Source organism: Mirounga leonina, unplaced genomic scaffold (assembly GCF_011800145.1).
Source record: "Mirounga leonina isolate KUSES-001 unplaced genomic scaffold, KU_Mleo_1.0 Mir_173, whole genome shotgun sequence".
Lineage (NCBI taxonomy): Eukaryota > Metazoa > Chordata > Mammalia > Carnivora > Phocidae > Mirounga > Mirounga leonina.
The window spans coordinates 3,083,619-3,096,264 of record NW_023270447.1 but is presented as its reverse complement, the minus strand read 5'-3'; the positions used below and the strand labels follow the sequence as shown (position 1 = coordinate 3,096,264).

Sequence of the window (12,646 nt, the reverse complement as noted above, 5' to 3'; positions counted from 1 at the left end):
ACACTACTAGTTTACCTTTTATTGGCCACCGACTTAGTGCCAGGCACAGTGAAAAGGTGCTTAACATTTAATGCTCACAGTAACTCTCTTGAGTGCGATTACACCACCCCATTTCATGGATGAGGAAGCTGACGCACAGGACTTGCCCAAGTCCCGCCGGCCAACTGCGGAGTGGCGGCTGCCCACGTGGCGCGGGGAAGCGGAACACAGCGGGGGCGGGGCCTGCCCGGCGGGGGCGGGCCCTCGGGTCTGGCGGGGCCTTGGGCGGCCGAGAAGCTCGGTGGAGCTGGCGAGGCATTGGTGGGGTCGCACCTGTTGCGTGACTCCCCCACAGTCCAGCTACGGTAGTCCGATCACGAACACGCAGAGAGTGTAGAGAGAAGCTCAGACGAGTTCCGGGTCCTGCTCCCTGGGAAGCACGTGGCCTGCTCGCCTCTTGAGCAGAGAGCTGGGGGTCGGGACTGCGGGGTCTTCGAGGCCAGTGCAGCAGCCGAGGTCTGCCGGGGTCCGCCTCCCGCCTCCGGGCAATTTTGAAAGACTGCCTTACTTCTTCCATCGCAGTGCCAGGGCAGGGGTTCTCGGAGCGACTGGGCCAGGGTCGGGGTCCCGGCCCTCCTCCCCTCCTTTGCGACCCCGGCTTCCCGGCTGTGTAGACCCTGGCGGGCAGCCTCCCTGATACCCCTGCGGGCTCGGGCAGCATGGCCTCAGGTGAGTGTATGTGCGCGTCTGTTGGGGGGAGGGTTTCTGGGACAGAGAAGTGCGTGGGCAGGGTGACAAAAGGGTGGGGGTCTCAGCACAGCCTGCAGACCTAGGGAAGGTGGCCGTCTCCTCCTGGGGAGGGCCTTGGAGAGCAGAGCCTGAGTGCGAAAAGACAGAAAAGTCCGATGTTGCTGGGGGCTCTTTCCTAGCCCCCCAGAGAAGCCCCTGCCTCCTGCCTTCCCAGAAGGTAGCTTCTGCCGGCCAGTGGAATTTTCCCAAGACAGGCTCCTCCCTACTGGGCCGGGATTCTCAGTTCTACCCCCATCCTCCCAGAGCTGGACTACCCCTGGGGCTGGGAGCTTTATAGAGAAAAGGGGACTGTGCCCCAGAGGGGCTGGGTTTTCACGGAGTACGCCTGCTCTGAGACAATGTGTTCTGAGCTTGGACCTCGCACTGGATTCCTGTTTATTATTATTTTTTCCCCCCATGCTGGCTGGACCAGCTAGCCCGGACTTTGACTCCTGTGCCCCAGAGCCTTGGCAAGGGGCAAGGGCTCCTGAAGGGGTCAGTGGAGTGCTGGGGGCTGGCCCTTCCCCATCTTGTCTGCTCACCTCCCCCTCCACTCCCCCACCCCCCGCCCCCCAGTCCCAGCTAGCAGCAGTCGCGTCACTCCAGGGTCTGGGGAGGGAAGGGAGGGGATAAGAGGCTGGGATGGAGGCCCCCCTGCCCGAGGTTGCCTAGACAACATCAGAAATCGTGGCCAGGGCCTCTTCCGCTGGCGGGGCTTCTGCTTCCTGCATCAGTCACTCCCGCTGGGGGCGGGGCGGAGGAAGGGGTTGGATGTGGCAGAGCGAGGCCCAGCTGGTGCGGCTCAGACTCCCCCCGCCGTCTCCGCCGCTCGAGCCATGGCATCCAACCCATCTGGCCCCAGCAGCCCCAAGGCCAAATATCCCTTTAAGAAGCGGGTCAGCTTGCAGGCCTCCTCTGCAGTACCAGGTGAGTGTGTGTTAGCCTCAGGCGCTGGCTCTGCCCCACCGCCGCTGGCCCAGGCCCCTGCAACCCCTCTGGGGTGATGCCCCTCCTGGTCCTCAGTCCCAGGGACAGCTGGCTTGGGAGGTGGGGTGGAAGGTGACAGATTCTGTGTTGGGGGTGCTGCCCTCTGTAACGAGGAGTGGGCGCAGGTGTGGGTGCAGCAAGAGGTGTGTTTGCACACGTGTCAGCGTGCGGATGTGCTAAGACTGTGTGCATGTGGAGCGTGTGTGTGAATGGAGAGGGAGATGTGTGGGTCTGGCTGGTTTGTGGGCTGGCCACACTGCTGGCGGCTGTGTCTTTACTGGGCAGGCTCAGGCGTCCTCCTGTGCTTAGTTCTTATTTCTAGGACCCCAGATCCCGAATCCCCTTCCTGGGAGGCGAGGGGGGCCTGATGTCAGGGCACACTCGTTGCCACCGGGCATCCCAGGGGCTGGGGCTCAACTGTAGCCATCATTTGCTGTTTGCCCATTCCTGGTTTTTCTTGTGGGCTTCCTCGGAAGTATGGGGTGTCCTTGGGCCAGGCCTGTTTTTGGGGCTCGGGCTGGGGCCGCTGCCTACTTGTGTGCGCCTGCACCCTTTGGTTTGCCTCCCACTCTGGCAGGCATCTCTGCACCATTTGGAGCAGGCAGCATGGTGTGGCTGTGTCCATCTCCCTGAGGGCTAGGCTGCCTGAGTCTGCTTGCTGAGGGATATCTACCTGCCGTCTGCTGCCCCGGCCTTGTGGCTAAGGAAGGACCCCTGCCCCCCATTTTGGTGACCAGGTCAAGCCAGTGTCTTCTCCCCCTTCCCTCAGCAGCTATCTGTACCTATAGCCTGACCGTCCATCTCCTGTATTTTCTTATGCCATTGAAAATACTGCCCAAAGGTCAGTGCTGGTCTGAGGGTCTGTGTTTTCTGTGCCCAGGTCTGGGCCCTCCAGAGAGTGTGTCCCCTGGGGCTAGATATGTACATCTTTGGGTGGTCACTGGGTGGGAGCATCTGAGACTTAGGGGTCGAAGCCTCGGGCACATCTCTGCCTCTCGACTGAGGCAGTCCTGGCAGTGAGTGAGGGGGCGCCTGGTCAGAGGGTAGATGAGGTGGCAAGATCTTGGTTGGTGGGAGCAGCCCCTCTGGCTTTCAGTGGACTACTCGTGTGTGTGGTGCGGTGCACAGATTCTGGGGAAGGGACCAGCAGGCAGGAAGCTGGGTCTTCTAGGCCTGGCCTCAGGGAGTGTGGAGGCTACTGCCTGTCACCTCTAGTGAAGCCCTGGAACCCCGGGCAGGGGCCTGCAGGTCTGGAGGAATGGCTCTGGCTGCTGGAGCCTGTCCTGGTCACTGCAGTGCTTCTGTGGAGGTCCTGGGCCACCCTGCTAAGACGGGAGGTTGAGATTAGGACCTTCAATTCAGCTCCTGCTGACCTGATAGAGACCAGCCCTGGAGGTCTGCGGGCGGCCTCCCCTGCCAGGGTCTGGAAGGCAGGAGTTGTGTAAGATCAGGTCTCTTGGCCAGGCAAGGACCGCGGGCTCCGTCTTATCCCCTGGGTGTGGAGCAGGTGCCCATCTTTCTTTCCTCTTCCTGCTCTGCCCTCTTGCAAGTATGAGATAGTGTCATCCCCCATCTCTACCCCTGTCCAATTCCGTTCTCTTTGCTGCCCTTCACTGCTTGGTTGTGCCGGCCTGCGCTGGGCCTGAGAACCTCCCACCCTCCCTAGAAGGTTGGACTGTGCGTAGTAAGTGCTTGGAGCGTCCCGGGAGTTCATAATCACGGGGAATGGTGTTTAACACCACAGCTGCAGAGCTCTATCTCTATGAGCCGTACAGCAGTTGGTGGGTAGACAGGGCAGGACCCGCTTATCACCCCATTATAGACAGGACTTGAAGCCTCTGGGAGGCAGAGACATGCCAGTAAGTGGGAATAGAGTCAGACTCAAGTCCTCCAAATTCTAGTCCCTTCTCCCACACTTCTCCTCCTGGACGGTTTGTTCCCGACGATAGGCTTCGAGAGGAGGCTGGAGGTCTGGGGAGCCATGAATCAGGCCCCATGGGCAGTAGAGAAGCTCAGTACCTGGTCCCTCCCGGGACTGAGTCACTTCCCTCACTGCCAGCCAACTTCTGTCCCTGGAAGAGGCTTTGTCTGTCCCCAGGGACCCAGGGGACAGTGGTGAGCAAAACAAGGCCACCGGGCAGGGGAAGCCGGCCTGGGACTGTTGTGTACGGAGGGGAGGGCTGCTCGTCCCCTCTTCTCCCCCCACCCCTTTGGCCACCCTGGCCTTACCCACGCACCATTCCCCAGGGTAGTGCGTTTTAAGGAGGCCCGGCCCCTCCCAGCCAGACTGCCCTGCCTGGGTCAGCCTACCCTGCTCCACCCCCTTGGGGGCTCCACTTTAGGCTGGGCCCTGGTACGGTAGAGGTTAAAGCTGTTCCCTTCTGAGGTTCCTCTGATTTCCCAACTCTGATGCTCCTTCCCTTGATTTCTGGTTCCCCTGGGCCTCCCTAGCCCCCTGCTTGCTGTCATCCTAGGGTCTCCCCTGCATGCAGCTGCACTTGGTACAGCCCGTGCCGGCCCCTGAGCTGTCCTGGGGGACTGGCTACAGCCCCACTCAGCAAACCGGCCGGCGAGGGGCACAGGGCTGCTGGCTGGAGCTGCCTGAACTCTAGGTAGGATCCAGGCCTGCACCAGGGAGAGTGGGGGCTGGGTCCTGGATCTAGGGCAGGCACTTCCTCTTCCCTTTGTCCAGCCTTGGGACCCAACTCTGGGGGATCATGAAGTGAGCCCACAGACTTTAAGGCATGCTACCTGGGCAGAGCCTCCAATCCATCCCTAAGACCCGGCGCCGAGGGGAAAGGAGCATGCTGGAAGGGAGCACCCTTCAGAGCAGACTGGGAGAGCCCAGTTTGGTGTGGAGAGCTTCCTGGTGGGGAGGGTGGGGCTGGTAGCCCAGGGAGGGTCTGACTTGGCTGGGAGCTCAGACAGCCCCTCTAAACTAGCAGCTTCGAGGCCTTTAGTGTCAGCCTTCTGGTGGTGTGGCTGAGGAGTTCTGCCCTCCATGTGGAGAGGCCCTGGCTTCTGATAATCCCTTCCCCAGGCCCTCCCTGGGGCCTCCGGCCCAGATCCTGGGGCCTCTGAGTGGCGCAGACTGTTTGTGGCAGTCCCCTTTGGAGGGGCAGCCAGCAGTGGGAGGGGCAGCTGGGGGCCGGGCCACATCTTGGCCGCCCTGGGGTCCGGGGGGAGAGGGCACACCACTGGGGAGGAGGTAGGGTTCCTGCTGCCAACTAGGCCCTCCACTTCCCCTCCTCCTCTTCCCTTGGGGGTCTGGTCCCCAGGTCAGAGCTGAGTGGCAGATGCGACTTGCTTGTGCTCTGTAGGTCTGGGATGTCGGGCGCAGGCCCTGGGGTTCCAAGAGGAGGCTTGCTGGGTCCACAAGCAGGTCTGATCCGGGCTGGCCTGCCTGCCCTGGAAGCTGTGGGCCCGGCCACCAGGTCCTTAATGAGCACCTGGGAGAGGGTGTGTGTGTGTGTGTGTGTACGTGTGTGTGTGTGTGTGTGTGTACATGTGTGCCTGCCTGTAGGAGGTCTCCTGCTCCCTGAGGCAGCCGGTCGCTCTAGAGGCAGCCTCAGGAGCCCCCCACTCCTGAGTCTGGAATGGCTGAGGGGCCCCGCACTAGACTGTGAGGGTGAGGTCCTTTGGGAGCCACATGCAGGCCTGATCCTCAGTCTCTGAGGAGGGACTGCCCGCTTTCCAGGCCCCTGGCCTCTCTCTGGGACAGGCCTGGGGCGTGCAGGGGCCCAGGGCTTCTAGTGCTCACAGGCCCTGCCCTCCACCCTTTGACCCTGGCATCGCTGTCTCCACAGAGGCTCGGGGTGGGCTGGGGGCCCCTCCGCTGCAGTCTGCCCGATCCCTGCCAGGCCCTGCCCCCTGCCTCAAGCACTTCCCACTCGACCTACGCACGTCCATGGATGGCAAATGCAAGGAGATCGCCGAGGTATCGCCTGGCACTGCACCCTGTGTCCCTCCACTGCTGTCCCTGTGCCCTGTCTCTGCTCCCCACACCCCTCCATCTCAGCCGTCCCCTTACTCCACGCTTGGCTGTGCCCCGATCCCTAGCCTTTCCCAGGTACCTGCAGCTCCCCATCCCGAGACTCTGCAAGGGAGGGCCTGGCACACTGATGCTGCCTTCCCTCCCACCAGGAGCTGTTCAGCCGCTCCCTGGCTGAGAGCGAGCTCCGCAGCGCCCCGTACGAGTTCCCTGAGGAGAGCCCCATCGAGCAGCTGGAGGAGCGGAGGCAGCGTCTGGAGAGGCAGATCAGCCAGGATGTCAAGTAGGGCCCCAGGCCCAGAGTCCAGCAGGCAGCCATGGGTGGAGAGGGCACGGCCAGGCTGCTGTGGGGTCGGGGCTAGGGGGCACAGGGGTGGCCTGCCCAGCGTCCGTCTGTCTCTACTGGGACACTCTCAGAGCCCCGTCTCTGTCCCTCTCCCGTCCTGTGCTCCCTCAGACCGGCTGGCGAGGGACCGTAGACCAGTGGTATGGAGCGCAGGCTTTGGAGTCAGGCTCTTGGGTTCTGGCTCTGTCTTGTACCCACCCGTGTGGCCTAGAACGTGTCACTCAGCTTCTGGGTGGGCTTTCTCATCTGTAACCTGGGGGTCGGACAGCAGCCCCAGTGCAGGATTCCACGGCCCCACGGGGCCACGAGGAACAACACGGGCACAGCAGCCGGCACGGGGCAGGGACCTGACCACCAGGGCCATCCCTCCCTTGTCATCGGCCTGACCTCTTGCCCCTCTCCCTTCTAGGCTGGAGCCGGACATCCTGCTTCGGGCCAAGCAAGATTTCCTGAAGACAGACAGTGCCTCGGACCTCCAGTGAGGAGGGCAGAGGGGCGCGGAGGGCTGTGGGGCTGTGGGGCCTGTCCCGCTGCTGGCTCCAGCCCCCTCCCTTGTGCTCTCCGCTCGTAGGCTCTACAAGGAGCAGGGCGAGGGGCAAGGTGACCGGGGCCTGCGGGAGCGAGACGTGGTGCTAGAGCGGGAATTTCAGCGGGTCACCATCTCCGGCGAGGAGAAGTGTGGGGTCAGTGTTGGCAGGGCCTTGGGTCTCTACCCCTCTTGACTCCAGGAGTCCCCGTGGGCTCCCCCAGCCTGGGAGCTGGGTGCGGCTTAGAGAGGGCATTTCTCTTTCCAAAAGCTGGAGGGGCAAAGGTTCTGTGGCTGGGAGCTAGTTGATGTGCTGTTTCCAGGGTCAAGGCTTCGGGGAAGGGGTGAGGGTGAGCCTGGTCTGGGCCTGAGAGCAAGGAGAGTGACCCCATGTCTTGGCTCCAGGTGCCATTCACAGACCTGCTGGACGCAGCCAAGAGCGTGGTGCGGGCACTCTTCATCCGGGAAAAGTACATGGCCCTGTCGCTGCAGAGTTTCTGCCCCACCACCCGCCGGTACCTGCAGCAGCTGGCTGAGAAGCCTCTGGAGACACGGACCTACGAGCAGGGCCCTGACACCCCCGTGTCCGCTGGTGGGACCCCCCATCCCTGCCCTGCTCCAAGTGCCTTGGTGTCCCCGACTCCCTGCGCTCTGGTGCCCGAGAACCTCCACCCTGCCTGCTTTCCCCCACCCAGGCTCATGCCAGCCCCTTGGTCCATGGTGGGTGGAGGCAGGGGCAGGAGCTCTCCCTCTCTGTGGGGCCTCTGGGCTGGGCAGTGGGTGGCCTGGAAGAGCCCTGGCCCTGACTCCACCCTCCCCACCCTGCAGATGCCCCGGTGCACCCCCCTGCGCTGGAGCAGCACCCCTATGAGTACTGTGAGCCAAGCACCATGCCTGGGGACCTGGGCTTGGGTCTGCGCATGGTGCAGGGCGTGGTGCATGTCTACACCCGCAGGGAACCCGATGAGCAGTAAGCGGGTGTGGGGAATGCGGCGGGGAAGAGCTGTGTGGGGGCTGCCCCAGCTTGGGAGGGCCCACGGGGCACCTCACCTGAGCTCCTCTTACCTGCCAGTTGCCCGGAGGTGGAGCTGCCGTACCCTGACCTGCAGGAATTTGTGGCGGATGTCAATGTGCTGATGGCCCTGATAATCAACGGCCCCATGTGCGTCCCTGCCTGGCCCAGACACTCAGCTCCCTTCCAGCCCAGACTGCCCAGCTGCAGCCCTGCTGCAAACACCTGCCGCCACCTCTCACCCCTTCACAGTCACCGAGACCTAGCCTTTCCCTCCATCTGTCTCCGCCCCCCGCAGCCTCAGTCCTGTCCCCTCCCCCCTCTGCTTGTGGCTCATTGCCCCTGCCTTGTTCTCTCCCTGTCCAGAAAGTCCTTCTGCTACCGCCGCCTACAGTACCTGAGCTCCAAGTTCCAGATGCACGTGCTGCTCAATGAGATGAAGGAGCTGGCCGCCCAGAAGAAGGTGCCACACCGAGATTTCTACAACATCCGGAAGGTGGGCCCTCCCCACGTGTCCGGCCCTGCGCCCCTGCCTGGCCTCCCTTGCGGACTGGCCTCCAGGGAACCCAGCGGCCCCCCGTTGCACCCCAGGTGGACACACACATCCATGCCTCGTCCTGCATGAACCAGAAGCACCTGCTGCGCTTCATCAAACGCGCGATGAAGCGGCACCTGGAGGAGATCGTGCACGTGGAGCAGGGCCGTGAGCAGACGCTGCGGGAGGTCTTTGACAGCATGAATCTCACTGCTTACGACCTGAGTGTGGACACGCTGGACATGCACGCGGTCTGTCCCGCTGGCACAGGGGCTGAGGGGCTGGGTCAGTGCATGGCCCAGGGGCAGGGGTGACCTGGGCCTGCCCATCTTCCCCAGGACAGGAACACCTTCCATCGCTTTGACAAGTTCAATGCCAAATACAACCCCATTGGGGAGTCTGTCCTCCGAGAGATCTTCATCAAGACCGACAACAGGGTTTCTGGAAAGTACTTTGCCCACATTATCAAGGTGAGGAGGAGGGACCGCCCAGGCCCATGTGCAGGGGTAGCGAGAGCCTTGAGCAGCCCTCTCCCTGACCGCATGGGAGCCGGGTGGGTGGGTGTGATGGTTGCCCCCCCCCCACCCCCGCATGTCTTTCAGGAAGTGATGTCCGACCTGGAGGAGAGCAAATACCAGAACGCAGAGCTGCGGCTCTCCATCTATGGGCGCTCGAGGGACGAGTGGGACAAGCTGGCGTGCTGGGCCGTGAAGCACCGAGTACACTCTCCCAACGTGCGCTGGCTCGTCCAAGTGCCCCGCCTCTTGTGAGTGTCCCTCGGAGCGGGAGGGAACCTGCGGGGCAGGGTTCAAGGGGACAGCGCCTGCCTCCTGCCTGCCTGGGGTGGCGGGTCCCCCCGCCGCAGCCGAGCCCTCTGAGTGGGAGGGGTACCCCCTGGTTCCGCTCGTGGTCTGCCCAGCCCGGCCCACCCAGGGTCGTGCAGAAGCGCTCCGGCGCTTGCGGGCCAGGCTCCGACGCTTGGTGAATGCCGTCCCGTGCGCGCGTCTTGCGTGCAGCGACGTGTACCGTACCAAGGGCCAGCTAGCCAACTTCCAGGAGATGCTGGAGAACATCTTCCTGCCACTGTTTGAGGCCACCGTGCACCCTGCCAGCCACCCGGAGCTGCACCTCTTCTTGGAGCACGTGAGGGGGCTGCACGGGGCAGGGGAGGGGGAGGGCGGCCTGCGTCAGGGGCCGCTGCAGCTCCGGGCCTGACCCCAGCATCCCGGGCCAGGTGGATGGCTTCGACAGCGTGGACGATGAGTCTAAGCCCGAGAATCACGTCTTCAACCTGGAGAGCCCTCTCCCCAAGGCTTGGGTGGAGGAGGACAACCCACCCTATGCCTACTACCTGTACTACACCTTTGTCAACATGGCCATGCTGAACCACCTGCGCAGGTGCCTGTTCCTCCGGTGTGGTGACTCTGCTGCCCTGTCCTGGGGCCGCCGGAGCCCCGACCCACCCCTTGCTCCCACTCCCGGACCCAGGGAGTTCTTTCCGGGCTCACCCCTCACAGCCAAGAATCTGCCCCTGGCGCTTTGTCCCAGGTCCAGGTGGCCACCGGGCGGGGGGCTCGGGAGCCCGGGCTGGGGAGCTGACGCTATCTTTCTGCCCCCAGGCAGAGGGGCTTCCACACGTTTGTGCTGAGGCCACACTGTGGGGAAGCGGGGCCCATCCACCACCTGGTGTCGGCCTTCATGCTGGCCGAGAACATTTCTCACGGGCTGCTTCTGCGCAAGGTCAGGGTCTGCACCCCCAGCCTCCCCTCCCGATCGCTCACCTCCCTTTCAACCCTTCGAGCCTCTTCAGTAACTGGTCTCCCTCCTCACCAAACCCCCAGTTTGGACCCCTGCACAGCCCAGCCTCCACACTGCGGCCCTCGCTTGGATCTTGGCTGTAAATGACCCTCTGTACGTGAGGCCGAGGCTGGGCTCCCCACCCTCTCCACTGTGGCCTGCACCCCCCAGAGCCAGGTGTTCTCCCCAGCCTTGAGGCCGCCTGACAGGCCCCTCCCCGCTGCCCACGCAGGCCCCAGTCCTGCAGTACCTGTATTACCTGGCCCAGATTGGCATCGCCATGTCTCCTCTCAGCAACAACAGCCTCTTCCTCAGCTACCACCGGAACCCGCTCCCCGAGTACCTGTCCCGCGGGCTCATGGTCTCCCTGTCCACTGATGATCCCCTGCAGTTCCACTTCACCAAGGTCAGAACCGGGCCGCTGGTGGTCCTGGGACGCCCAAGGCACCCAGGCCCCTGGGGCTCGGCGCTGGTGCTGCCCCCTGCTGGTGGAGTGCAGCACGTCCTGGGGCAAATCCTGCCATCCTGCCGAGGGGGGGGGGCGCGCGCAAGGACAGGTGGGCGGGGACTGGGTGGCAGGGCCGCGTGCACCCGTCTGAGGGCACCTGGCCTGCGCAGGAGCCACTGATGGAGGAGTACAGCATCGCCACGCAGGTGTGGAAGCTCAGCTCCTGTGACATGTGTGAGCTGGCCCGCAACAGCGTGCTCATGAGCGGCTTCTCCCACAAGGTACCACCCCCACCCGCCTGGAGCCTGGTGTCCACCCTCTCCTCTCCTCTGCGTTTGGGGAGGTGCCAGGGGTGCTGGCCCTGGGATGGTTCAGGCCTGGGGCGTGGCGCCTCAAAGCTAGCTGCGGCCCTGTCTGATCCCCCTGCCCACTGCAGGTGAAGAGCCACTGGCTGGGACCCAACTATACCAAGGAGGGCCCCGAGGGCAATGATATCCGCCGTACGAACGTGCCGGACATCCGTGTGGGCTACCGCTATGAGACTCTGTGCCAGGAGCTGGCTCTCATCACACAGGCTGTCCAGAGTGAGATGCTGGAGACCATCCCCGAGGAGAGCGGGGTCACGACAAGCCCGGGGCCTCAGTGAGCCCGGCCCACTGTGTCCCCCGCAGCTCAGCACCTTGACCACGTTTTATCCTCAGACCCCTCCCGCCCTGTCACGTCTGCATGTGTCCGTTCTTCTTCGTTCTGTCCCGCATGTCTCCAACCTGTATCTGTCCCGATGCCACCTCCAGGAAAGTGGTGCCCAGAATCTGCTTTGCTCTTGTCTTGGCTCGGATGGTACCTGATGGCCCAGGTTTGCTGGTTGCCCTGCCCATGGCCCTGTCCCAGGAACCTCTGAAGCCTGGCTGTCTGGTGGGCGTCTAAGTGTCCACAGGGGCTAGGGATGGTTGAGGGGGACTGGCCCCTCTAGCCTTTGGGGTCCCATCTGGGCAGATGTCATCTTGTGTGTGCGGCTGAGGAGCAGGCAGGTGGGGCCCGTGTGTATCTGCCGGGGGTCTGTGGCACTCCCGCAGTTCCAGTGAGCATAGCTGGGTGGAGAGCTCAGTCACAACCCTGGCGGCCTGGACTTGGGCCTCGGCGGCGCTGGACCACCGCCTCCACCACGTCACTGCCTAGCAGCCTCCTCCGTCCTTTCTCTGGTCCACATGCTCTTCTGATGTCAGCTTCCTGTGCCTCTGTGGGAGGGGGTAGCTGCCCTGTGTTGTGTCTGGGGCCACTACAGCTGGAGGGTCCTGAATCTGTCACCAGCCCTGGGGGTGGTAACCCCACGATGGTCCCCAGAGTTTTGGCCAGACCTGAATCCACCTGGTCCCCTGTGTTGTGTTTTGGACTGAGGCCTTTGCTGTGAAATGCAGTGTTTCATACAATCCCATCTTTCCTAGTGCATGAGAAATAAAGATTATTTAAGTAATGAGGCAGGTGGGATCTCTGTTTGGAGAGGGAGAGCCATGGGGGCGGTGGCGGAGCATGGATCCAGGAGCACTGTGGCTAGAGGTGCAGCAGATCCTAAGGGGAGTGACTGGGCTTGGCTGATGTGTGTTTGTGAATGCAGAAACGGACTATGGAAGCTGGGTGAGAGGAGAGGCCCACCAGGGATGCATCTGCTGCCCCAGGCCCTTGTCCTGTCTGCCCCTTCTGAAGTGGGCACTTGGCCCCAGGTCTGGGGCACATTCCTGTCATACCAGTTTGAGGACTAGCGTCCCTTGCGTCTCCTACTGCCTCACTTCCAGCCTCTCGGGACAGCTGGGTAAATGTGGGAACTCGCACTTACGAGCAGACCTGAGGCCAGTGGTTCTCAAACTTGGGACATCAGGCTTTTTTTTTAAGATTTTATTTATTTTTGCACACACGTGCAAGAGAGAGAGCGAGAGAGAGAGAGCACAAGCAGGGGGAGTGGCAGAGGGAGAAGCAGACCCCCCTCTGAGCAGGGAGCCCGATGCGGGGCTCGATCCCAGGACCCTGGGATCATGACCTGGGCCAAAGGCAGACGCTTAAGGACTGAGCCCCCAGGCGCCTAAGTGACTTGGCTCCGGTCCATGTTCCATGCATAATCTCCGGACCACCTCCTTGGACATAGAAGGTGCTGCAGTGTGCTGCCGGAGTAAAGGAGAAAAGTGGAATGTGACCTGTGCTGTGCAGGGTCTTGGGTTGGTGACAGAGAAGCCTGCGGCTG

At 62.9% G+C, this 12,646-nt stretch overlaps 1 protein-coding gene across 3 annotated transcripts; it reads left to right on the top strand.

The window, feature by feature from the left end:
* Window positions 1–226: 226 nt before the first annotated feature.
* AMPD2 (adenosine monophosphate deaminase 2) lies at window positions 227–11,889 on the top strand. Of its 3 annotated transcripts, none has more exons than XM_035017828.1 (18): window positions 227–708; window positions 5,562–5,692; window positions 5,899–6,029; window positions 6,502–6,570; window positions 6,664–6,775; window positions 7,024–7,210; window positions 7,447–7,588; window positions 7,691–7,780; window positions 7,997–8,126; window positions 8,222–8,416; window positions 8,504–8,635; window positions 8,768–8,931; window positions 9,182–9,308; window positions 9,400–9,563; window positions 9,785–9,905; window positions 10,195–10,368; window positions 10,581–10,691; window positions 10,847–11,889. In XM_035017828.1, the coding sequence occupies exons 1-18, from the start codon at window positions 699–701 to the stop codon at window positions 11,054–11,056; spliced, it is 2,400 nt and encodes a 799-aa protein (XP_034873719.1). In that variant the 5' UTR covers window positions 227–698; the 3' UTR covers window positions 11,057–11,889. The 3 variants fall into 3 exon arrangements, with proteins under 3 accessions (XP_034873719.1, XP_034873720.1, XP_034873721.1); XM_035017829.1 differs by lacking the exon at window positions 227–708 and adding an exon at window positions 1,280–1,695; XM_035017830.1 differs by lacking the exons at window positions 227–708; window positions 5,562–5,692 and adding an exon at window positions 1,540–1,695.
* The last annotated feature ends 757 nt before the right edge of the window (window positions 11,890–12,646 follow it).